This window comes from Hypanus sabinus, chromosome 21, assembly GCF_030144855.1.
Source record: "Hypanus sabinus isolate sHypSab1 chromosome 21, sHypSab1.hap1, whole genome shotgun sequence".
In the NCBI taxonomy this organism is placed as follows: Eukaryota; Metazoa; Chordata; class Chondrichthyes; order Myliobatiformes; family Dasyatidae; genus Hypanus; species Hypanus sabinus.
This window is the reverse complement of record NC_082726.1, coordinates 48,713,351-48,740,519: the sequence shown is the minus strand read 5'-3', so window position 1 is coordinate 48,740,519 and position 27,169 is coordinate 48,713,351. Positions and strand designations below refer to the sequence as shown.

General features: G+C 41.2%; 1 protein-coding gene across 1 annotated transcript in view; it reads right to left on the bottom strand.

Moving 5' to 3' along the window:
* Positions 1 to 27,169, bottom strand: part of cdh23 (cadherin-related 23) — a 1,109,092-nt gene that overhangs the window by 77,570 nt on the left and 1,004,353 nt on the right. Inside the window, exons 43-48 of the mRNA XM_059946450.1 lie at positions 24,103 to 24,210; positions 18,230 to 18,332; positions 14,461 to 14,586; positions 7,318 to 7,521; positions 2,934 to 3,395; positions 1,224 to 1,340 (exon numbers count right to left, since the gene is read on the bottom strand). Of these exons, the coding sequence (XP_059802433.1) occupies positions 1,224 to 1,340; positions 2,934 to 3,395; positions 7,318 to 7,521; positions 14,461 to 14,586; positions 18,230 to 18,332; positions 24,103 to 24,210 (1,120 nt within the window). The remainder of the gene's footprint in view (positions 1 to 1,223; positions 1,341 to 2,933; positions 3,396 to 7,317; positions 7,522 to 14,460; positions 14,587 to 18,229; positions 18,333 to 24,102; positions 24,211 to 27,169) is intronic.

Genomic DNA, 27,169 nt, shown 5'->3' with positions numbered 1-27,169 from the left:
ATCAACCATTCTAGTTCAGCCGTCTCTGCACTGCACTGTAGACATTATAAACCAGTTTTTATAATGATGTTTACATAGTATGTATATATTTATGTTTTATTGCATATTCATAATTTAACATCTATTTTGTATGCTTCTTTATTCTTTATATTAGTTGAACTTCGTTGTTTTGTGTTGCAGGTTGTGCCCTGAGCAACACACCGCAGCAACTTCCTAACATGTGTTAATGTTTCTGGCAAGCAAAGTTGAACCTTGGCCCTAATTCCAGAAATGGCAGCAATTTTCCAAAAGCACTGCATTCCTCTCTCTAAACATCTCATCCCTCCCCTCATCACACTCACTCTTTCATCTCTCCCTCTCACTTGCATGTGGGAGGAAACCAGAGCACTTGGAGGAAACCCATGCAGCCAATCCAATCGTACTTTATGTCATAACTTCAGAACTAAGGTTATTTTATTTCAGTGTTTATTTATCATTCATTTTATTTTTCACTTTGAGAAGACTGGAATATAAAATCAAGGATGTACTGTTGAGGCTTTATAAGGTGTTTTTTCAGACTGAATGCTGAATATTCTGAGCAATTCTGGGCCCTGCATCTAGGGAAAGATGTGTTTGGCCCAGGAGCATGTCCAGTGAATGTTCACAAGAATAGTTGTAAGAATGAAAGGTTTAACATATGAGGAGCATTCCCTGCCTCTGGGTCTGAACTTGATGGAATTCAAAAGAATGACGAGAGACTGTCATTGCAACCTACTGTATACAAAAGCCTGAATAGATTAGATGCGGAGAAGATGTTTCCATTAGTTGGCGATTCTATGATCTGAGGGCATATGCTCAAAATAAATGATGTCCCATTGACAGCGAGATGAAAAGGAATTTCTTCAGCTAAAGAGTGGTGAATCTGTGGAACTTGTTGCTATAGAGGGTTGTGGAGTCCAAGTCATTTGGTGAATGTGAATTTAAGGTAGAGTTTTAAAGGTTCATGATCGGTAAAGGGGTAAAGGTCTATGGGGAGAAGGGGAGAATGGGGTTGAAAACAATCAGCCATGGGTGAATGGTACAGCAGACTTGATGGACCAAATGGACCTATATCTTCCATGATTTTCTATTAACCAGCTTAAATATATTTCTGACACACCTTTTAAGAAAAGAGAACACAAGAAATTGAAGCAGGAGTGGGCTACTCATTCCCATATGCCTTGTAATGAATGAGAAAACCTTACCATTGGGAACACTGACAGAATGACTGATCACCTCACTGGCGTTGTCGTGTACTGATATAGTGAGTTCATAGGTCGCCACCAGCTCCCGATTCAAAGGCCTTCTTACAAATATGGCACCTGGTTTAAAGGAAACAACTACATCAGTGAGACAATTTTTTGGATGGTGTGTTTACAATGACTAAATAGTGTGCACAGAAAGAGATCTTCTTTCCTTCTGAAGGAAGGCTGATGATTGGGTTCTTCTGTATTTAATGAGAGAGTCATGGCTCTGTGGACTCCCTCACTGATTTGCTTCTCCTTCCATTCTCCACCAACACTGTCTGCACTCGGCCAGAGTCCAGAGTCAGGAAAAGGAATCTGAGTCTCAGGATAGAGATTTCCCAGTTAGAATGATAAAATCTGAAGGTGTATTAACACCTTCTGGTTTCTGTGAACATTTCATTACTGAATGCATTTTTAGATTCAGCGTAGATCCAGGTTTACAAGGTTAATTCCCGGAATGGCGGGACTGTCATATGTTGAAAGATTGGAGCGACTGGGCTTGTATACACTGGAATTTAGAAGGATGAGAGGGGATTTGATTGAAACATATAAGATTATTAAGGGATTGGACACGCTGGAGGCAGGAAGCATGTTCCCGCTGATGGGTGAGTCCAGAACTAGAGGCCACAGTTTAAGAATAAGGGGTAGGCCATTTAGAACAGAGATGCGGAAAAACTTTTTCACCCAGAGAGTGGTGGATATGTGGAATGCTCTGCCCCAGAAGGCAGTGGAGGCCAAGTCTTTGGATGCATTCAAGGGAGAGTTAGATAGAGTTCTTATAGATAGCGGGGTCAAGGGATATGGGGAGAGGGCAGGAACCGGGTACTGATTGTGTATGATCAGCCATGATCACAGTGAATGGTGGTGCTGGCTAGAAGGGCCAAATGGCCTACTCCTGCACCTACTGTCTATTGTCTATGATAGATACTGAGAGAATCTGGAGCTTTGGGGAGTTTGTGGAAAGCCAGAGGATATACAGAGAATAGCCACACCCTGCATGGTGGCAAATGTCTGAGAGTCTGGGCCGAGGATAGGAGGCCGAGAAGTGGCCTGTCCCAGGATTGGAGGCCGGTTTGTGTGTGAGAGTGGGTGGGTGGCTGGGAGGGTGTGAAAGGGGCTTGTTTTGCTGATGTTGTCTTGCTGTTTTGCTGTTGTTCTGCTAAACATTGTGGGCATATTATGTTGGCTCCAGTCAGTGTGGCGACACTTGTGGGCTGCCCCCAGCACATTCTTGGCTTGTGTTAGTTGTTAACACAATCGATGAATTTCACTGTGCCTGTGATAAATAAGTGAATATGAATCTGAGGGTCATGGAAAGAGACCAACCCGTGCTCTCTCCCCCTGTGTTGCTAAGAATCTCTCAGTGGAGGAAAAAACTGCTGGTTGAATCACATTTCAATATTTCAGTGAAAGTAGCAAAGAAGAAGTCAAACCAGGGGATAAAGTTTCAGAAGCAAGATGTAGCCAAAAGAATATGGTGCTCCTTCGAGCTATTTGTTCACTCTAGCTGTCTAAGTCCAGGGAATCACAGTGGAAAGCAGCATGTCCTTAAGAACTTCACTTGCCAATGATATCATTTCAACACATTGCACCTCAAAGCAAAGTAACAGCTCATACAGAGACTGTTTCCAATGAATGCAGTTTGTGGAGATCGTGTTCAAACCTCACCTGTTTGAAAGTTGATGTCAAATGCTCTCTGCCTTTCCTCTACCACATTATCAGTGTCGTCCTTTGCAACAAGCTCGATGACGTAATACTCCAGCCGAGGTCGGAGGTCATGATCAATAGCGGTCATGTTTGCTATGATGGCACCAACCGTGACGGACTCACTGATGCTGATGGTCTGGATTGGGTTAACAAACTCAGGACGGCAGTCGTTGACATCATCTATGATGATATTGACAGTAGCACTTGCCGACAAAGGCGGAGTCCCGTGGTCCATCACAATCACAACAAGAGTGTAAGAGCCCTTCTCCTCACGATCTACAGTCACTCCGTTTGCTACCTTGATAAGTCCACTGGGAGAGTCAATGATAAACTTATCCTGGGCACCTCCCTCTATTCGGTAGGTCAGTTGTTGATTCACACCAGTATCAGCATCTGTGGCTGTAACTTGAACGATGCTAAAACCTTAAATACAAAAATGCATAAACACACCACAGTTCTGCAAAAATATCCAGAACAAAAGGATTCTTGCGTGCAAATACCACACACACACGAAATATATATATGGAGTCACAAGAGATTGTAGATGTCAGAATCTGAAGCAACATCATGGGCATGCTATGCTGGTACCGGAATGTGTGACGACACTCACAAGCTGCCCCCAGCACATACTTAGGTCGTGTTGGTTGTTAATGCAATTGACTCATTTCACTGTACGTTTTGATGTACACATTATAAATAAACCTGGGTCTGAATCAAAGAATTTGCTGGAGGAACTCAGTGAGTTGAGCAACTTCTGTGGTAGGAAAGGAACCGGTGATGCTTAGATTCAAAACCTTGCAACAGCATTTTGCGTGTATTGCTTTGGGATTTCCAGCACCTTCAGAATTTCTTTGGGGTCAGGGTTATTCATATTCTGCTGATATCAAAATCACTTTCCCTATTGATGCATGACTGAAGTTTCTACAGAAGCATGCTGGTAAGAGGCAAACTGAATATTCATGAAGTGGTTTGTACAGCCCTTTCAGGAGCTGATGAAGTTCTGTTGAACATCCCCACTGTTGTAAAGAAGAAAATATTGTAGAGCTGGTATACTGTAAGTTCCCAAAAAAATGACAGAGCAAAATAAAGACCAGATAACCAAACACAGTGATCGTGGCGGATAAAGTCTAGGCTAAAATAAAATTTAGTATCAAAGTATGTAATGTTACCATATACTGCACCGAGATTCATTTTCTTGCAGGCATTTACAGAAGTATTAAGAAATACAATAGAATTGATGAAAAACTATGCATATAGACTGACAACTAATGTGCAAAAGAAGACAAATTGTGTAAATAATAAATAAATAGTATAGATCATCTAGGTTCCATTGTTCTTCTTCAAAGTAATGCCAGGGAAGTTTCTAATGTCCTCATGTGGAGAAGGGTTGTTTTCATATCTTATTCACAAGGCAGCACCTCCAGCAATGTTGCACTTGCTTGGTACTGCCCTCGAAGCTCCTGATTCTCTGATGTAGGGTTTCAGTCTGAAATGTCAACTGTTTGTTCCTCTAGGTATTGCCTGACCTTCTGAGTTCCTACGGCATTTTGTTTGTTGCACTGGAAGTGCCGACCTGGCCTTTGTGTGCCACTCCGGGCTGCGGCAGTTGAAGAGTAACCACTGAGCACTGGAGTCACAGAAAGAACTTACTGAGATGTTTCCAGGGACGATATGGACAGGAGGCGGGGGTGTCCTCAAGGCAATCTGAAAGGGTTTTAAAAATAATCAAGGGTATGGACAGAGCAGGTTGAGGGAGATTGTTCCCATTGACTAAGGGGTCAAGAATGAAGGGACGTAAATAGAAAGAATCAAAAGTAACATGATGACAAACATCTATGTAGCACATGGTTGGGGTCTGGAAGGGATGCAATTGAAGAGGTGGAAGTGGAGGCAGATTCAATTGGAGTGACGGAAGTAACTGAATGGCAGGAGTAAGTCCTGATGAAGGGTCTTGCCCTGAAACATCGACACTTTATACATTTCCATTGTGGCTGCCCGCCCTGCTGAGTTCCTCCAGCATTTTGTGTGTGTTGGCAGGAATTTGCCGGAAGAAGGGGGTGGATGAGGAGATTGCATTTATAGCTGATAATTGCCTCCATGGTCTGTATGGCCTCCCGTTGTTCAGCAAGAGCTCATTACCGCTCAGGCCCCTGCTACTCCTCTTTCATGTTTATTACCGCTTGTTGCTGGGCTAGTCTGAATGTCAGTTCCCCAATCGCAAAAGCAGAGCCACTGGAGCTCCCCTTTCCAATCTCTCGTTGGATACGTGGCATCAATTTCCAATTCCATGTTACATCAAATGTAGCATCCATTTGCCCTTTTGTAATGTTGCTTCTATAAGTAAGTAACAACTGCATAACAACCAATACAATATAATTTCTTTAAGGCAGTAACTATCCCCAAAAAAATCAGTGCCTGATGCAACATGCTACAGTTCATTCTTAAAGTGGTGGCAATCCTATGCATTATGTGCCCAAGATGGCACATGTACGCCACCCTTCAATTCTCTAAACCTTCCATAATAAAAAGATACATGATAGTTATTTTTACTGTCAAATGATGCAGCGAATGATTTTTTACAACCTCAGAACAGTCAGATATTGCCACAGATAACACCTTATGCCTACTTGGTGAGCTAGACAGATGTGAAAACATTTGATGTTGAATGGATTGTTTCAAAATTCTCGCAGACCTGGTGTACACTTCAGTATTTGGGTAGTAAGCGGTTACAATAACAAAGCTATTTAGAAGTGATGTTATTTTTCAATTCTAATACTTTTTAACAGGTTTTCTAAAATGCATCATTTATATCTGCCTCTGTTGTGCTTTTATTAATATTAAAACAATAAATGTGTAATTAAGCACCAGGAGTCTCTTTTTTCCCCAGAAAAATCCATTATTAATTCATTGATCAGTGATAATCTCTGCTCAAAATTAGAATGGCATTCAAGAGAACTTTTTTTTACATGATTATCCCCAATTTGGGCACACACTCTCAAAAATGTTTGCTATCTTGCTCTAGGTCTTATATAATTGCAAGTACCTAGAGGATCTTTAAGTGGTTGTGCAAAGGGATACCAAGGACTGATATAAGGATAACTTCATCCAATTTTGGATCTTTGGGATGTGGTGGACTTTGCAGTCCCTCATTCTCTAGATTGTGAAGTGGCAGGGAATAAGGTGTGGGAAATGGGTCTCAATAATATGCCCGATTTGTGTGCACATTTACAATCATCCAAGAAGCACAAGTGTGATTACACTATGAGGGAACGTTCTGAATCTTCTGGCATATCTGACAACACTCAAAATATGGGACAATATCCAGAATGAAGCAGCTCCACATGGGTAAATACTGACTCATAGACTCAGCACTACAGTACCAACAAGATACATCCTATGAGCTCTACAGTTTCCAACTCTCTGATTGCCCAAAAGGTACTAACTTAGAGGGTCAACTGGTCCATGCCGATCAAGATGTCAAAGTCGAAATCCAGGTCAGTGTGTTTGCTAGGGGCCAATGCAGAGAACTGCTGAACAAACAGAGGGCAAAGGGAGGTAAGTGAAAGAAGGGTGAAGGGGAAATCATTTCAAGAGGAAGTCAAAATACAAGCAGACAATATAGGTCAATCAGCATTTGCAGAGAGAGGAGTTACTATTTCAAGTCAGCTCTAAATCAGGGCACTAGCCTCCCCATGATTGTAGTCATCCTCAAAAGGCGGTGCCTCAAGATGATATCCATCACTTCAGGGAGGAGGTACAGGAGACTGAAAATGCAGACTTGGTGTTTTAGGGACAGCTTCTTCCCCTCTGCCATGAGATTTCTGAACAGTCCATGAACACTACCTCACTATTACTCTTCTGCACTATATATTAAATTAATTTCTTATTATAACTTATACTGTACCACTGGCACAAAACAATAAATCTATCGGAGAATATAAACCTGATTCTGATGTACTTTCATCGCAAGAAGTGGAAACCATGTTGTAGAAACCCTCTGTCACTTATGGACTTTTAGCTGTGCCAAAAGGCATTCAATGAGTATGCATGCCCAAGAATATTGGTGAAAAGTGTTCCTTTATCCTTCCAATAGCTTTCCAACTTGGTACACAATAAGCAAAGGGAATTCCCTGAATTCCAACACATTCCTTCCAAGCTATTCAACCTCTGGTAATGTTCAGCAAGGCAATTAGCAATTCACCAACACTTAGAAGGTGCGATGAGATTTTCTTTCACCTGAGGAACACACACATGCTGTCTGACTTGCTGAGTTCCTCCAGCTTTTTGTGTGCATTCCTCAAGATTTCTAGCATCTGCAGGATCTCTTGTGCCTATTTTTTTTCACCTGAGGGACTGTTTTCCCGAATGTGTACTGTCAGAGAGGTGGGGGTGAAAACTGGTGCATTGTCATTCTGGTCCAGGACGGTTACTGTGAGCCCAGCCGTACTCCTCAGTAGGCCAACATCTTCTGCTATCAATGTGAACTCCAGGTGTTCGCTGGGCAAAGCCTCCCTGTCAATGGTCTTTCCTGGAGTCACAGAAACAATTCCTGAAACACATTGAAAGTCATCGAATATCATTAAAATAATCTGACTAGTTTAAGATAAACACATTGGACAGAACTATTCTGAATCTTGTTAACCAATTTAATTCTAATTTTAAAAAATTCTTCAATAAGATGTAGAATAATAATGTTTATTCTACATTGCCAACAATAATGTTTACTGCCTATTCTTAATTGTTTTCCAGAAGCTGATTGTGAGCTTCCTTCAATTATTTTAAGGAGGTATGCTCATAGTGTTGTTGGGCAGGGAGCTTTGTTAACCGTGAGAGAACAAGGTCCCACATTGTTGGCTGCTCCAAAATGTTAAGGTGCAAGTGATCTGAGATGTGTTAGCAAACTGGGTCCACAATTGTCTCAGTGCCAGGAGGCAGAGGGTAGTGGTGGATGGTTGTATTTCTGTCTGCAAGTCTGTAACAAGTAGTGTAATATAGTGATTGGTACTGGGACCTTTGTTGTTTGTAACATATTTAAATGGGTTGGATATGACAAAGGTGGAATGATTGGAAAGTTTGCAGATGACACTGGTTGCTTCACTACAGAAAGGATATGGAAACCATAGAAAGGGTGCAGAGGAGATTTACAAGGATGTTGCCTGGATTGGGGAGTATGACTTATGAAAACAGGTTGAGTGAACTCGACCTTTTCTCCTTGGAGCGACGGAGGATGAGAGGTGACCTGATAGAGGTGTATAAGATGATGAGAGGCATTGATCACGTGGGTAATCAGAGGCTTTTTCCCAGGGCTGAAATGGTTGCCACAAGAGGGCATAGGTTTAAGGTGCTTGGGAGCAGATACGGAGGAGATGTCAGGGGAAAGTCTTTTATGCAGACAGTGGTGAGCTCATGGAATGGGCTGCCGGCAATGGTGGTGGAGGCGGATATGATAGGGTCTTTTAAGAGACTTTTGGATAGATACATGGAGCTTAGAAAAACAGAGGGCTATGGGTAAGCCTAGTAATTTCTAAGGTAGGGACATGTTCGGCACAGCTTTGCGGGCTGAAGGGCCTGAAGGGCTGTAGGTTTTCTATGTTTTTATGTTGACTCAAAGTGGTGTGTTACATATGCATAGAGCAGGTACGATGATGGAGCAGTGGGATTAAATGCATTTACTGTGTAATGCTAGCCACTGCAGATACTGGGTAAGTTACGGTGAGGGAGCTACAAACTGAGCTCACTGAGATGAAAAACATGCGCGGTCAGAAGCCCGCACCTAAAGGGAGTGCCTCCCGTGTAGGAGGCCCAATTGATTCATCGTGTAATCAACTGGTTGCATGCTCACTTGCCATATTCTCGCCATCAATCTGATATGGTTGGCGGAGTTGTAGATAGTGACAGAGGTTGACCAAGAATACGGTGGGGCATAGATCACATGGAAAGTTGGGTAGAGTGGAGGTAGATTCAGGCTAATGCACTTCATGAGCTCAAACTATGAGAGGATATTCACACAGAGAGAAGTGATCCTCTGGAATGACCTACCAGACGAGCTGATAGAGGCAGATACAATTACAGTTAAAAGGCACCTGTAGAGGTACTTAGATAGGAAAGGCTTAGAGGGATACTGTCTTAATGCAGGGAAATCGAACTAACATAGATAGGCATCATATTTGCCATGGACAAGGTGGTTCGAAAGGACCTGTTTCTGAGCAGTACAATTCTATAATTATATAATTCTATGAACATTGATGTATTTCCAGATTTGTAAACAATATATTTTAATAAATATGCTCTTTTAATTGAAGGAAAACTGCAGAGGTTGGCTTTTCTTCATACATCAATATAGATGATTTAGCATTTTAATCTCTTCCCGAACTCAACTATTTCATATTTTATGTTTTTTGTGACAACAGAAGGAGTTGTTCGCCACTAGTTCAAAACCAACTCCTAGAGTAATTCCACTAATCCCATTGTCCAATTTCATATACACTAGTGAACATTTACCATGTCCAGTTAATCTATTGAACAGCATATCTTTGGGATTTAGGTGGAAACTGCAGCATCTGGAGAAAACCCAGTTGGTCAAAGGGACAACATGCAAATAGGAAACACAAAATGCTGGAGGAACTCAACAGGCCAGGCAACATCTATGGAAAAAAGTACAATTGATGTTTTGGGTCAAACATCGACTGTACTTTTTTCCATAGATGCTGCCTGACCTTCTGAGTTCCTCCAGTATTTCGTGTGTGTTGTTTGGATCTGTAGATTTTCTCTTGTTTGCAAACAGGAAAGTTCAGGATTGAACCTCAGTTGCTGCAGCTGTAAGAGAGCAGTACTACCTGCTGCTTACTGTGCTGCACCCACCCCCCACCTGCTTTATCCAGGCTAGAATCTTTCTTGTAACACCATAGACTGATAGCTTGTTAAGTTGCTCATCTGTGGCATCTTGTCAAAGCCTTCTGAAAATCCAAATACAATCCTTTGTTGTCTGTTGACTTATGTTCCTTCCCATTTTCTTTCCTGCTATTTTGACCATAAGACCATAAGATATAGGAGCAGAATTAGGCCATTTGGCCCAACATGGCTGATTTCCTCTCAGCCCCAATGTCCTTTCTTCTCCTTCATCCCCTGACCAGTCAAGGATCTATTAACCTCTGCCTTAAATATACATAAGAACTTGGCCTCCACAGCTGCCTGTGGCAAAGAATTCTACAGATTATTGCTGTCTGGCTAAAGAAATTTCTCCTCATCTTCATTCTAAAAGGATGCCCCTCTATTCTGAGGCTGTGTCCTCTGGTCTTAGACTCACTCACCATAGGAAACTTCCTCTCCATATCCACTCTATCAAGGCCTTTCACCATTCAATGATAGGTTTCAATGAGGTCACACCTCATTCTTCTGAATTCCAGTGAATACAGGCCCAGAGCCATTGAATGCTCTTCATGTGACAAGCTGTTCAATCCTGGAATCATTTTTGTGAACTTCCTTTGAGCCCTCTCCAGTTTCACAAAATCCTTTCTGAGATAAGGGGCCCAAAATTGCTCACAATATATTCTAGTCCTCTTGAAATTGCATTTGCCTTCCTCACCAAAGACTCAACCTGCCAATTAACCTTTAGGGAACCCGCACAAGGACTCCCAAGTCTCTTTGCACCCTCGTTTTTTGTATTTTCTCCCCATTTAGAAAATAGTAAACCCTTTCATTTCTTCTACCAAAGTGCATGACCATACACTTTCCGACACTGTATTCCATCTGCCACTTCTTTGCCATTCTCCTAATCTGTCTAAGTCCTTCTGAAGCCTACTTCCTCAAAACTACTTGCTCCTCAACCTACCTTCGTATCATCTGCATACTCAGCCACAAAGTCATCAATTCCATCATCCAAATCATTGCCATATAACATAAAAAGAATCAGTCCCAATACAGAACCCTGTGGAACACCACCAGTCATCGGCAGCCAACCACAAAATGCTCCCTTTATTCTCACTCTTTGCCTCATGCCAAGCAGCCACTGCTTTATCCAGGCTAGAATATTTCCTGTAATACCACGGACTTGTTGCTTGTTAAAAACAGCCTCATGTGTAGCACCTTGTCAAAGCCTTCTGAAAATCCAGTTACCAATCCCTCTTTATCTTGTTGACTTATGCTCCTTCTCATCTTCTTTCCCACTATTTTTCTGTGCTTCCTGACATAACCTCAGCTTGATTTATAAGTGTAGACTTTTCCCTTCTCCAGAAATTAACAGATCCTGTCTTATACACATTATAAAACAGCTTAGCATCAATTAAGTCTTCTGTCATTGACCATCTTTCATGGCTAAACCATTTAAGAATTCATTTAATCCTGGAACATTTGAAAAGGACATCTGGACAGGAAACATTTAAAGGGATTTGGGCAAAACATTGGCAAATGGGATTATCTTGACAACTTGCTCAGCAAGGACAAGTTAGATTTATTTTCCCTTTCAACCCCATTCTCTCTTCTTCGCCCTATCCTTTGATGCCCTTTCTAATTATATACCCTTCAACCTCTGCTTTAAAATACACCCAATGATTTGGCTTCCACGGCTGTCTGTGGTGATGAATTTCAGAGATTTACCACCTTTTGGCTAAATGAGCTGGGCTGAAGGGCCTGTTCCATGTGTGTATCTCTATGACACATATACCTCAAACCACTGAGACAGGGATTCTCCTCCAAAGGTCAAATTCCTCTGCTAGAATTTAAGAAACATTAATCAAATAGAACAATTTTATTGCTCAAGTAATAATCATGTTGGATCCTCAAGATCTGAAAAACCCAAAGGCTGTGATTCTGAACCAAACAGTCAATGGGCAAGAGGCCAGGGAGGTTCAAATCCCTTCATATTTTAGCTGTGGCTTTAAATGTTTGAGTACAATGATAAAATCGGAATTCATACTCCAAAGCATCATGATATCTTGCTCAGAAAGCCCTAAATAGGATAGGGAGAGGGTCGGGGTTAAGGCCCATAGAAAACAGCAACTTAGAAACATTTGTCATGGAGAGGTAAACCATGATAGAGATGTGTATTCTTTCAGCTGGAGCTAGTCTTGGCTGTGTTAAATGCTTGCATGTGAGGGGAGCGGAGTCTCCTTTATTGAATGGGAGCATAATTCATATGGGTAGATTACAGCTGTGAAACAATGACAATTGTGCAGCTTGTTTTATGTCATTTATGTTCTACTTTACCTACATTCTTTTGGAGAGGTGTGGATGGATGGATGTGAGAATATGTGGATGTATGGAACTGTAAATGTGTGGTTGGGTAGATATGTGAATTATGTGTGGACCTAGGGTTGAGTAGATGTACAGATGGATGTGTGCATGTACGGAACTATAGATATCTGGTTGAGTAGAAGTGTGGATGCAGAGAGCTGTAGATGTGTGGTTGAATAAATGTGTGGATGGATGTGTAGATGGTTGATTAGATGTGTGGATGGATGTCTAGATGGTTGACTAGATGTGTGGATGGTTGACTGGATGGAAGGAGCTGTAGATGTGTGGTTGAGTAATGAGCTGATGGATATGTGTTTGTAGGGAACTATTGATATCTGGTTGAGTAGAAGTGTGGATGCAGGGAGCTGTAGATGTGTGGTTGAGCAGCTGTGTAGATGGATGCGTTGGTGCTTGAGTAGACGTGTGGATGTAGGAAGCTGTAGATGTGTGGTTGAGTAGATACTGGATGATGTGTGGACCTAGGTTCAGCTGTAGATATGTGGTTGGGTAGATGTTGGGAACTGTGGATACGTTGCACCTCTCCATTGTTTTGCTGTTGAATGCTATATTTCAAAGTTCAAAGCAAATTCATTATCAAAGTACATATACTACCCTGGGATTCATTTTCTTGCAGACATTTCCAGTAGAACAAAGAAATACAATAGAATCAATTAAAACACACATACAAAGACTGACAAACAACAAGCAAAAGAAGACAAACTGTGCAAATATAAAAATAACAAATAGTATTATTATTATTATAAATAGTAAATAAAGAGTTGTATTTCCAGATCATGACATAGAACAATAATTACTTTATTACCATGTATAATATTTACTTAGTAAGCTTCACAAGAGAAAGATTTTGTTGCTTCCTGGTGTATGTGACAATACACGAGTTGGAAATCTGAAATGGATGGATGGATGAATGAATGCGTGGCTGTTTTGTTTGCTGCAGAGAAAGCTAGGAAGCAACTCAATCAAGAAATACAAAGTGAACTATTCATCCAGTGATGCACCATCAATAACTCACTCTGAGACGTAAGCCGAGATATCGGCTTTTATTGACTGGAAGAAGGAACAAGCAGTGAGTGACCACCATACTACATCCTGGAGACTGAGAGGCCGGGCTCAGGCCTTGATCGCCTTTATACAGGGTCTGTGGGAGGAGCCACAGGAGCAGTCAGCAGGGGGCGTGTCCAGACAGGTATACGTAGTTCACCACATCCAGACAGGCAGAATGGGAGGGTTTACTTTTCTTGGCAGAGAGGACAATGACTAGGCATTTCCTTGAGAGAAATGGGAGAAGGAATAGAAGATGAGGGCAATTTATCTCCCAAGGAGTGGTAGGATAATGGAGGTAGAAACTGAGCTGCTTCTGATTGATTATGAAAATATGGCAAGGGTGCATGCGGCCAATTGGTCATGTGCTGAATTCATCGAGCCTCCTACACATGGGAGGTGCTTTCTTTCTGCACAGGCTTTCATGCGCGCATGTTTTTTGTTTCAGTGGGCCTGGTTTGTCGTTCCCGCACTGTAAGCTTCCCAGGGTTTACTGTGGCAAACACGACTCAGTAAAAGCATTTAATCTTACTTTTCTGTTATTGTTCTTACTCCGCAAGTCTCAGGAACAATCACTGTGATTAAAACAAACCCAGAGAGCTCAAGTTGAGCTGTAACTAGGGCTGGGGACTGGGAACTGGAATTGCCCTAAACTGCTCTGTTGCATCTGACATGAACAAATGGCCCAAAGGTGCGCTATGTTACAAATTTCTACAATGGGCATCATGGTAGCATAGCGGTTACGGTGACAGTATTAGAGCTCGTGAAGTGCATGTTCAGAGTTCAATTCCAATGTCCTATGTAAGAAGTTTGTATGTCCTTCCCTTGAGCACATGGGTTTCTTCCTGCAGTCCAGTTAGTAAGTTAGTAAATTGTAAATTAGTGAGGGATAAAGAGGTGGGTTGGCAGGTCATTGGGCAAGAAGGGCTTGTTCCAGGCAGTATCTCTAAATAAATAAATAAATGTTTTTATTAAACTTAAAATTGAACTAGTTGATCATTTGTCAGTCAACACTAACAAAGAGAAATTAATTGGCCTTGTATCTTGCTCGTCTCTGTAAGTAAAATGGCAGCGACATTGTGGGCCTTAGAAAATTACTTTGGATTCATCATTTGAGGACGTTTCTGGAGGATGCATTAATCACAGATCTGAGCTTTGCAGTCCCATTGTGTTCAGCTGAAAGGAAATAACTCACCTGTGTTCCTGTCAACAATGAAGAAGTCAGTCCTGTTCCCCAGTAATCGGTAACTAACCACAGCATTTGCCCCCTCGTCACGGTCAAAGGCTGAAATAGGCCCATTTATCAGCGTGATTTGTGCACCTACAAAGTGAACAATGAGGTCAGAAGACTTGGTTTCAGTCAAGTTCCTTTATTCAATGACTTTTGCACAAATGATTAATGAAACCGCAAGACAGGTTATGAAGGTACAAAAGATTCATAATTTCTGAAGTGCATTTCATGAGAATCCACAGCATTTTATTGCCAATGAAGTAAATGGAACGGGGTACTCATTGTTGAAAGACAGGAAATGAAGCAGCCTAGCGGTACCACAAGCTCCCACAAAAAGTGACAGATAGTTGGATCACTGGCTAGAATTCATCAGGCCGCTTTCACAAGGAGAGTATTATTCTGACCCTCAGTTCAACCATAGTTTTGTGAGTAGCATTTTTACCTTACAGTCAGGGTGTGGACTCAGGAGGCCTAGGCATCAGATGTTTATCCCTGATTCAATGCATATACTTTAATGCATGAGAGGGATTAATATTTGCCTTGCACACTTGAAAGAATTCTCTTGCTCTTCAAGATCATAAGACAGTATTGATATCACATTGACTTTGTGCTTGATTTGAAAAATTATTCTGTGGCTGAACTGTTGGGTGAAGTTTACAAAGGAAGCCCTGGAACTAATATTAATTCTTCAAACAACCTCACTCTGACAGGGGATTTGTCCACAATCAAGTTGCTGCCTGTGGGAAATTGTGTGACAACAGTGGCTGCACATTGGAAAGTCACTGACAAGAAAGAGCTTTGCAACATCCCAAAGATGTGACAAGTGCTATAAAAATGGAAATATTTATTGCAGAAAAAACCTAATTCACTGGTATTTGGTTGGGTGTCTGCCCTCATATCTGACCCTGCAGGCTGACCTGTACCGTAATTCTCTATATCCAACCTGGCTCTATACTAGACAATGGTGTAACAAGTATTTCTGAACATTGACAAGCAACAGCTGGTTTCCATTGTGGAGGTCTCCATATCTATTTCCCTGCAAACGAAGAAATTTTAAAAAGATGGGGATCAGCTTTATATGTCACACGTACATCAAAATATAGAGTGAAACACCTCGTTTGTTTCAAGTCAAATCAGTGAGGATTGTGTTGGGCAGCCCACAAGTGTCAACCAGAGCCAACATAGTGTGTCACTAATCCTAACCATGTATCTTTAGAATGTGGGAGGAAACTGAAGCGCCTGGAGGAAACCCATGCAGTCACAGGGAGAACGTACAAACTCCTGGCTGGGATTAAACTCCAAACATGAGGAATTCTACAGATGCTGGAAATCTGAAGTAGCACACACAAAATGCTGGAGCAACTCAGCAGGTCAGGCAGCAACCAATGAAATGAACAAGAAGTTGACATTTCTGGCTAAGACTCTTCTTCAGGACTGGGTCTTGGCCCAAAACGTCAACTGTTTGTTCACTTCCATGGATGCTGCCTGACCCGCTGAGTTCCTCCAGCATTTTGCGTGTGCTGCTTGGAAATTAAACCCTGTTCTTATAGCTGATGAAACTACTCTCTTGAATGACTTGCTTCCAATTTTCTGGTCATTTCCTGGACCCTCTCAAGAGAGGAAAAGAAATCCCTCAGTCAACTTTACCGATCCTTTTTTAACAACCTAATTCCAATATCACAATGGAGATGAAACATCAGAATATTTGGCTATAAAGTGCTTGGGGACATTTTGAGTCACTTTATTGATAACAACATTTTTTAATGGATTTTCACAATGAAGTGCTTCTCGCCTTTCTTAATTCCTGTGATTAAAAGCTTATATGAAAGTTTCACTCATGGGGCTGGCATGAGCAGTAGGCGGTGCCCTTGAACATCCAGTGTGGCTATTTTAGATGGCAAAAAAACCAACCTTATTGCTATGGGTCTGGTCACATGTAGACATTAGTGAGCCGCTGAGTTTACTTAACAAGCCAGTTGGATTCATAGTCACCATTATGGATATTAGATTATTATTTCTGAATTTACCCACTGAATTTAAACTCTTGATCAGAGATATGGACAGTGGGGGTCAAGCCAGGTCAAAGGCATTCCCCCTCAATCCCAATAACGGTGAGATTGCAGACACATGCATTCATTTATCTATTAAAATGAGGATGTTTCCCTCAAAAGGCAGCAATTTGAAAATACTGTATACAGACCCTCCCATATTACACAAAAACTACAGCAAATTGTCAGGGCAGCTGAAAGGGTAATTAAATGGCTGTCGTCTATCATCACTGCAGGACATTCACGTGTCTAGAACAAAGAGCAAGCAGGAAAAATCACTGTGCACATTACCAACCCTGCAAACTGTCTTTTCAAAAGTTCCCCCTGGAAAGAACTACAGGGCTATTAAAACAAAATCTTCACGCCATCTTAAAAGTTTTTATATATATATATATATAAATTGAGAGATACAGTGTGGCATTGGCCCTTCCAGCCCTTTGAGCCGCACAGACTATAATCCCTGATTTAACCGCAGCCTAATTATGGGACAATTTACAGCGACCAATTAACCTATTAACTGGTACGTGTTTGGACTGTGAGAGGAAACGAGAGCACCCAGAGGATGTACAGATGACGCCAGAATTAAACTCCAAACTCTGATGCCCCAAACTGTAAGGAAATTCTTTGACACCCTGAACTAGGGAAAGTTGATTTCCCTAAACAGTTAATCTGATGAACTATTCTAGTTAGCCCACCCACCCCCTCTAACTATTTACCTGAGTCACTGCACTGCATTGTAGTTATTTTAAACCACTTTTTACAATGCTGTTTACATTGTAAATACATGCTGGTATTTATTTATTTTAGAACTTTTTATTACAGATCTGTCTTTAACTTTTAACTTTATTAGCTTTTTTATTTATATATAGTCATCATCATCATCATGTGCTGTGTCGTATGACTTTGGCGATCATCGTCCATGACCATGATTGTTCTTGATAAATTTTTTGACAGAAGTGGTTTGCTGTCTTCTGGGCAGTCTCTTTACAAGATGGGTGACCCCAGCCATTATCAATGCTCTCCAGAGATGGTCTGACTGGCGTCAGTGGTCACATAACCAGGACTTGTGATCTGCACCAGCTGCTCATACAACCATCCACCAGCTGCTCCCGTGGCCTCACATGGCACTGACTGGGGAGGCTAAGCAAGTGTTACACGTTGCCAAAGGGTGCCTTGCTAGTGGAGGGAAGGAGCACCTTACACCTCTTTTAGCAGAGACGCATCACCACCCCACCATATATATATATGCAGTAAAATTCTTTATTTTTTTTATTATTGTTGAATGTAGTATTTTGGTCCAGATCATGCCCTGGCTAACACACCACAGCAAATTCTTAATACTGTACAGTGCTGACTAATATCAATCCTTGATCTTTGATTTTGGATCATTCTCCAGGTCTCTGGATCATCGGTCAGGTAAACGTTACCCCACTGTGCTTGCTGAATATAATTTAGATATGACATTCTGCACGTCTCCTTCAGGTGGCACCTGAAAACATGCTGAAAGACAGCACCTTGCTGTGTACAAAGTGGTTACATTTTATCACTGTTATAACATCCGCCATGCTGCAAAGGTGTGAAAGATGCTACAAAGATGCACAGAGGTGGTTACCAAGATTTGCAATTGTCCCAGAAAGCAGGACAAGTGCCAAACATTTAGTCAGAGCTTGTAGCTACATACTTACCTGCTGCTGGGTTCTCAGAAATTTCAGCTTGATAAGAGCTTTGAGTAAACATGGGCCTGTTATCATTTTCATCAGAGACAGTGATTGTCAGCAAATCTGAATCCTGTTAAGACAGAGACAAGACTCTAAATCCACAGACTTCAACATAATGAAAGAGCAATACACCACGATTCAGCAAGTCTTGATGAAGGGTTTCAGCCTGAAACATCGACTGTTTATTCCTCTCCGTAGATGATGCCTGACCTGCTGAGTTCCTCCAGCATTGTGTATATGTGTTGTTTTGTATTTCCAGCATCTGTAGAATCTCTTGTGAACATATTGAACATAATTACTTGTAGAATGGCTTTATAACTCTTTCACTCACACTAATACATTATATGGGCATCATTTTTGTCCAAATCTTCCAATCTTCCTGGCACTTCATTCCTAAAGACATCTAGTTCTCCACATCCATTGTCATCTTTCAGCAGCTGCACCCAAGAGAAGGATGAAACTAAGATCTTGTCTAGAGCATGGAGTCAAGGTTAGGGGAGTGAGGAGGATGGCAGGTGGTGAAAAATGATGGCATTTTTAAAGGTAAGACCATTGTCAAAAATCAATTTCTACTCTCTTATAACTCATGGACATTCATGAGGGTGTTATTGGCAATTGTGATACTTATTATCCTTAAACTGAACGGTTTTTTGGGCCAGTTCAGAGGAAACCAAGAGCTTGATGTCCTGGCCAATACTTATCCCTCATTCGACCTTTCTAACATAGCCATTATTGATAAGAACATTGGGATTAAGATAAGGAGTTGGCAACCAGGTCCTAAGGGCCTGCTCTGGCATTCAGGATCATAGCTTATCTTCTAACTTAGACCTGGAAATGGCACCAGCTCCTTATGCTTTGGTTCACTGAAAGAACACAATGAGGGTGACACCACAGTGCTCCGGTACACCATTCCAAAAATTCATCAGTCCCTAAGTAAAGAAATATCTCCTTGTCTCAGTTCTAAGCGGTCTTTCCCTTCCATAGATTCTAAACCTCTCAGCCAGGGAAAACATTCTGATGTTGGTGGGTGTTTGTTGTACACAAATCCATATAGGTTTCCCATGTTTCCTTCCACTGGCTATACCTGAGGAGGATGTGGGGCAATCTGAAAGGCTGTTGTAGACCCGCACGCCTGTTTTTGTATGAACATATGGTTTGATGTAGGCCCATAGAGCGACCCATAACCAATTTGTTTCTCAGGTAGTAAACACAAGAGATTCTACAGGCGCTGTAAATATGGAGTAACACACACAAAATGCTGAAACATCAACTGTTTATTCCTTTCCATAGATGCTGCCCCACCTGCTAAGTTTCTCCACCATTTTGTGTGTATTTCTCATAATTTTAGATTATTCTGATTAAAATATTACTCCGATTATTCTGCTAAATAGAACATACAAACTCTCAATACTATTCTTGTGAAAAGGAGTAGCCAATTACACAATGTGGTAATAAGAGCAGATCAGTGGCGATGAAGCCAGTGGTGACTAACTCACCTCACAACTCCCACAAGTCCACCTACAAGGCTCAAGTCCGAAGTGCAATGGACTACTCTGGATGAGTGCAGCTTAAACAACCCTCAGGAATCTCAACACCATAACAGGGCATAGCAGCCCACTTGATAGCCACCCCATTCACTCACTGCACCAGTGAACTACAGCAACCGTAGAAGCGCTATCCACAGGATGCACTGCAAAAACTCACCAAGACTCCTCACATAGAACTTTCCTAATGCACAATGTCTACTGGCAACATAAGGGCACATCACCACCTAGAAGTTACCCTCCAAGCCACACACCATCCTGACTTGGAAATACATCAGCATTGCTGGTCTGGATCCTGGACCTTCTTTCCTAACAGCATTGTGTGTGTGTTCACTACTAAATTACTTCGAGGTTTCAAGAAGATAACTCATCACCTCCTCAGAGGTAAATTATAAAGGGCTCAAACCGCAAAGGCTATATCCCTTAAATGAACAAAACAAAAACAAAATCACTAATTGATGATTGATCCATTCTAATAACATCATCAATGTGTTTTTCAAATTAATTATTGCTAGGAATATGGCACCATACTCCCCAACCCTAATAGTCCTTGGGAAAGTGAATGTTTAGCTGTCTTCTTGAGCTGTTGTACTCGTGGACTGCCAGTCCATTATAAATTCAATGCATCCCTCTTCCATAAGCTCAGAAATATGTTCTTGCGAAAGCAACCACACAAAACCGAATGACTGGGAGTGGATTTTCTGGATTAAGTTTAAAAGAGTAATTCTTTATGACACAGGAGGCAATTCAGTTGATTGGATCTGTGCTAGCAATCAATCTTATTCACCCACTAATTTTCCCTATATTCTTTTCTTCCTCATATTTCTATCAACTTTTGATAAGGTACCCCATGCAAGGCTTATTGAGAAAGTAAGGAGGCATGGGATCCAAGGGGGCATTGCTTTGTGGATCGGGAAGTGGCTTTCCCACAGAAGGCAAAGAGTGGTTGTAGACGGGTCATATACTGCATGGAGGTCAGTCAACAGTGGAGTGTCTCAAGGATCTGTTCTGGGACCCCTACTCCTTGTGATTTTTATAAATGACCTAGATGAGGAAGTGGAGGGATGGGTTAGCAAATTTGCTGATGAAACTAAGGTTGGAGATATTGTGGATAGTGTGGAGGGCTGTCAGAGTTTACAGTGGGACATTGATTGGATGCAAAATTGGGCTGAGAAGTGGCAGATGGAGTTCAACCCAGATAAGTGTGAAGTAGTTCATTTTGGTAGGTCAAATATGATGGCAGAATATAAGTATTGATGGTAAGACTCTTGGCAGTGTGGAGGATCAAAGGGATCTTGGGGTCTGAGTTCATAGGATGCTCAAAGCAGCTGCGCAGGTTGACTCTGTGGTTAAGAAGGTGTACGGTGTATTTGCCTTCATCAGTCATGGAACTGAATTTAGGAGCCGAGAGGTAATGTTGCAGCTATATAGGACCCTGTTCAGATCCCATTTGGGAGTACTGTGCTCAGTTCTGGTCGCCTCACTACAGGAAGGATGTGGAAGCCATAGAAAGGGTGCAGAGGAGATTTACAAGGATGTTGCCTGGATTGGGGAGCATGCCTTATGAAAACAGGTTGAGTGAACTTGGCCTTTTCTCCTGGGAGCGATGGAGGATGAGAGGTGATCTGATTGAGGTATATAAGATGATGAGAGGCATTGATCGTGTGGAAAGTCACAGAGGCTTTTTCCCAGGGCTGAAATGGTTGCCACAACAAGACACAGGTTTAAGCTGTTGGGGAGAATGCACAGAGGAGGTATCAGGGGTAAGTTTTTTACTCAGAGTGGTGAGTGTGTGGAATGGGCTGCCGGCAAAGGTGGTGGAGGTGGATACGATAGGGTCTTTTAAGAAACTTTTGGATAGGTACATGGAGCTTAGAAAAATAGAGGGCTATAGATAAGCCTAGTAATTTCTAGGGAAGGGACATGTTCGGCACAACCTTGTCAGCCGAAGGGACTGTATTGTGCTGTAGGTTTTCTATGTTTCTGACTTTTCTATTGTTCCCTGACATCCAGTTCCCACCCCACCTTCATCTCCAGTGACCTATTAACCATCCAACCCGCAAGGGATTGTGGGAGGAAGTCAAAGCATCTAAGGGAATCCCGAGTTGTCACTGGGAGAACATGCTAACTCCACACAGAGAGCACTGGAAGTCAGGATTGAACCCTGGTCATGGAGCTTGAAGGCAGTAGCTCCCCCAATTGTGTCACCCTGTGAATAAAAGAAAACTTGATTGTAAGAACACACACAAAATGTTGGAGGAACTCAGCAGGCCAGGCAGCACCTATGGAAAAGAGTACAGTCAATATCTTGGGCCGAGACATTGATGGAAACATTGACTGTATTCCTTTCCATAGAATTTGCCTGGCCTGCTGAGTTATTTGAACATTTTGTGTGTGTTACTTAGATTTCCAGCATCTGCAGACTTTTCTTTGCAACTTGATTGTAAGGTCGTACTTGTTGAATCATCAGTACTTCAGTCGAGGAGTAGGACTTTTTACCCAAAATAAAAGTATCAACTCAATGTATCATCTCCTTATGCAATGTGGCTGTTCTATCCCTGTATTAAACCCCAAAATTACACCTTCACTAATATCTTCCTCCTTCAAGTGTTTATCTATTTTTTATTGTTGTGATTAACTAGGCTTCATTTAATTTTATATTCTTGGAAGCTCTGAACTAAAGTGGACATTCTGCTAATGGAACATGTTCTATCATTCAAGTAGAGCACCATTAAGCTGCATTGTAACTCAAGCTACACACCTTGGTTGTATAATTTAAAAAAAAAACTTAGCTAACAAATCTAATACATCTATCTCAAGAACTTTTCATTTCTGCCCACACTTTGGAACTGCTGATATAAAATTCCAAATTTATTATTGGTACTTGTAAAGTGGAAATGATCTTCCATTATTTACACTTCCAAAACTCTTAACTGGTCTTTTTCACCTTAAATTGGCAGTTTTTAGTGAATAGATTTCCATCTTTTTGTTCAGATTCATATTTAATCTTCGATATGTTTTTGTGAATATGATACAGTGAATTGGCAAAATAGACTGATGAAATGATTCTCTTTTCACTTGGCAAGTTGTCTAGATTGCGCTGACTCATAGCTAGATTCAACAATAACATTTAAAAGGAAGTTATACAATTGCTGTGCTTGATGGGGAAACATTTAAAAGGATGTGCAGAAACAGCAGAAAAGGAAGACGAATTTCCAATCTTCTTCTGGGTTGTATTACTGCAAGAATTGCGGTAAATGTCACTAAATGTAACAAGCAAGACTTCTTAAGCCTGCTTGTACAAAGTTGACATGATTTGGCAATAATCTTGACTTTTAATAAACAAGCATATTTTAGTGGCCAAGTATGTAGAGTAATTCTGCACACAACAGGTCCTTCAGTTCAGCTCATCCATGGCAACCGAAGATGGCAACCTAATCTAGTCACATTGAATTGCATCTGACCCATATCCCTCTAGATCAGGGGTTCCCCACTTTTTTTATGTCATGGACCCCAGCCTTTAATCCAGGGGTCCGTGGACCCCAAATTGGCCCCCCCCCCCAAAGCTTTATTACCAATGTAACTGTCAAAATGTCACTTAAACATTGTTATTGTTTCTGCTTCAACCACTCCCTCTGGCAGCTCATTCCATATATGTATCACGCTCTGTGTTAAAAGGTTACCCCTCATATTTATCTCTTAAATTATAAGTAATTTTTTCTAATGGAATACAACCATAGATTTCTTTCTTCCAAGAATCTATACTTAAATGTGTATCCGATTTCCAAGTAAATATGAAACATTTCTGAAAATTTGGAGCCCTTATTTACAAAAGACAGGATTAAATATATAGATGCTCTGAAGATGAAACAATTGGTTATTAGGGGAAAGAAATAAATATACATATTAAAGTTGTTACGAATTCCATGGAGCATGTGGAGATCTTCCAACAACCAGGCATTCTTTCTTTCTTTCTTTTTTTCTATAGGGCAGTTAGGGGGGAGGGGTTAAGGGGAGGGGGTAAGGGTTATATACATTGTTTTTTTCATACTTTGTAACCATTTAAAAATGCAATAAAAAAAGTTTAAAAAAAAAGGTTACCCCTCAAATTCCTATTAAATCCATCCCCCTCACCTTGAACCTGTGTTCTCTAGTTCTTGATTTCTCAAACCTGTGAAAGACACATCGAGCTGACACTTTTACTTTGTGTGCATTTAAAGATGTAACATCTTTGATGCATTTCTAAATATAAAGGGGACACCTAGACAATGAATAAACAACGTTTAGAGCAACTACCCTTCGAGCATGTCTTGGGTTTTCTGGACTGTCCTTCACCATGATCGTGAGGCGATATTCAGAAGTCCGCTCTCTATCCAGAGGTCGGTTGACATAAATGACACCTGTCTGAAAGATAAACCACAGGAGAAAATATGATGACCAAGGCACTAAAAATAACAAAGAACCTTCACTGGTGAAAATCTGAAATAAAAATAGAAAATACTTAAAATGGCTGTTAGCTCCAGATCTTATCTGTGGAGAGAGAAGCAGAGATCATATTTTAGGTCAATTGCTTCTCATAAGAGAACAGTTCTGAAAAGGAAATTGAACTTGCATCAGTCATGAAGAAACATGTTTAATGTGTCTGATTCTACAGATCTGATAAGAAACTGAAACTAGTCATTTCAGCTGCCCATACAAAATGAATTTCTGATATCAGTGAAGATGAGAGGTTCTACATCCTGGTGAGAAATGGAACTCAGTGCGTTCTGCTCATAAGAAGATTACTACAGACTAATGGACCATGATACAGAAGGCAGAACCCTGACCATGAGAAGTACAGTCATGTGCTTTTATGTAAAGCCTTCAAGGCAGTGAAATTTCTCAGGGCCCTTAATAATGAGATAAAAAGCATAAGTGCAGCCAGCTTTTACGCAAAGGTTGTAAATGGTACGCTTTCTGCACCAATACTTGTGTCTTTGTCAGAATTTACCTTGTCCAATGTGGAAGTGAGCATCCAGTATTGGTGACAGTCTACTCTGTGACCTGCACTGCTCGCTATCCCCAGGGACGCCTTGTGGAGTCTAATAGTGTGGTAGGATCTCCTGCAGTTTACCTGGCTCTTGAAATGGAAATTCTACCCTGAACCAATGCTGGGTTGAACCTGGTCCAAGCACAGTTGCCCCACTCAGCTGAACGGAAGGGAGACAAGAACCCCTGGAATAAAGTAGATGGTTGTGTTTTTATAATACCTACCCTTAACAACTTTCATTGATTTTTATATGCGTTACCATTATAAAGTTTTCAACCAGAAGAAGACAATGGCAAACTATTTCTGTAGAAAAAATTGCCAAGAACAATCAATGTCACAGAATGGCCACAATCACAGAAAGATCATGTGGCATATAACGAACGAACAAACAAAAGCTTTGAAAGCAACCGTAATGGACAAAACTAGCATTAATTTTGATAAGCCTGCTTTGAGAAACTGTAAATTTGTAAAAGTAAAATTGCTTTTAATCTTAATAGTTCTTGAATAAGTTTCAGAGAGGATCAATGTGGGTAGCAGTAGATGTAAAATATGTGCAATTCCACTTAAAAAGGCACCACATTATTTGGCTGTCCTCAAAACTTGAAGGCAGTGGATTAAAATGGGGAGAAGCAGAGTGGACTGCCAACTGGAACAAAGTGGAAGCATAAAAGAAAGTTCCCTAGGGATTAATTCTAGGACCATTTATTTTTTTAATTTTCTTAATGTCACAGACTTGAGTGTTCAGGGCACAATTTCCAAATATGCAGATTACACAAAACCTGGAGGCCTAAAGAACTGTTGTAAGATAGTAATGGTCTTGCAGAAGTTGGCTGGTAAAATGGGTAGAAGGTGAAATTTAATGATGAGAATTGCAAATTGTTATCCTTTGGACAGGAAGAAAATGGAAAGCAATAAAAAATGAGTGGACACCGTTCTAAAAGGGGTTCAAGTGCACAGAGACCTGGGGGCATATCTTCGTTCATTGAAATCAGTAGAATAGATTGAGAAAGCGTGTGGGGTAAAAAAAAAGCTTACAAGACCCTGGGCTTTGTAGAAATAAAGCAGAGTAGGAGAGTAAGGAGTAAGTCATGATGGCTCTTTATAGAAAATCAGTCTATAACAAATATTACATCCAGAATTAGGTTCCCTGCTTCACGGAGGATGTGAAAATGTTATAAATGGTGTAATAAAGATCAAAAGCTGGGGATGATCAAGTGGAGAGTGTTGTGAGGGGATCCAATAATATTTATAGTCAAAAAGAGAATGGACAGAGTAGATAGGGATTATCTACTTCCATTAATGGAATAGTCATGAACCAGGCAACATAGAATGACACTGATTGGCAGAAACGTGAGTGAAACATGTTGAATGGTTCAGAAATGGAGATTACTTCCAGGACAGCAGTGGAGGAAAGGCCAAATGTACCTTTTAAAAGGGAGATGGATTTATGCATATGGAAATATTTGTAGTTTATAGAGAGAGGGCAGGGAAGTGCATCTGGCTGAATGTCTCTTCCACAGTGGGCTAAACAACATCCCTTGGTAATTCTGTGATACATTTAAGGAAAGTCAATATTCAATACTTCTTTAAATCCCAAAGATACTGAATCTTTGTGAAGATCAAAAAATACCCCTCATGTACCCCTCATGTGGCCCTGATCACAATGACAGTTTTAACAGGAGGTGAGCTTAGGGTCATGGTCTCACTGGCTATCAAATATCACTGTATGAGGTCAGCCAGCTGCCTGTGCTTTGAATGAACTTGCACAGCACTGGACTGTGATGGCAGAGGTGGGGGTCATGCTTCCAGAGAAAGACTGCTCTGGGTGACTGTAACTTCAGCCAACATACTCAAAGACCCTTCCCAAACCAGATATTCTCTCCTTTCCCCTCTCCTAACAGGCAGAAGATACAAAATCCTGAAAGCATGTGTCACTACTTTCAAGGATAGCTTCCACCCCGCTGTTAAATGACTAATGACCAGATCTCTTGTCGATCCTTGACCTCATAATCTACCTTGTCATGGTCCTGCACCTTATTGTCTACCTGCCCTGCACTTTCTCTGTGATTTTAACTCTCTATTCAGTGTTCTACTATAACTTTTCCCTTGCACCTCCCCGATGTAATGACATGATGAAATGACTGGTATGGACGATCTGCAAAGCAAACTCTTTCACCGTCCCTCAGTACATCTGACAATAATAAACTGATTTAACAACTCTATGGAGCAAACAGAGTGGCCCAGGGGCAGGTGGGTAGTAATTTATGAAGCAAAGGTAGACAGCGTTCTGTTGGAGACATACGGGGGTGATTTGGTCACCAGAATGTGAAACTT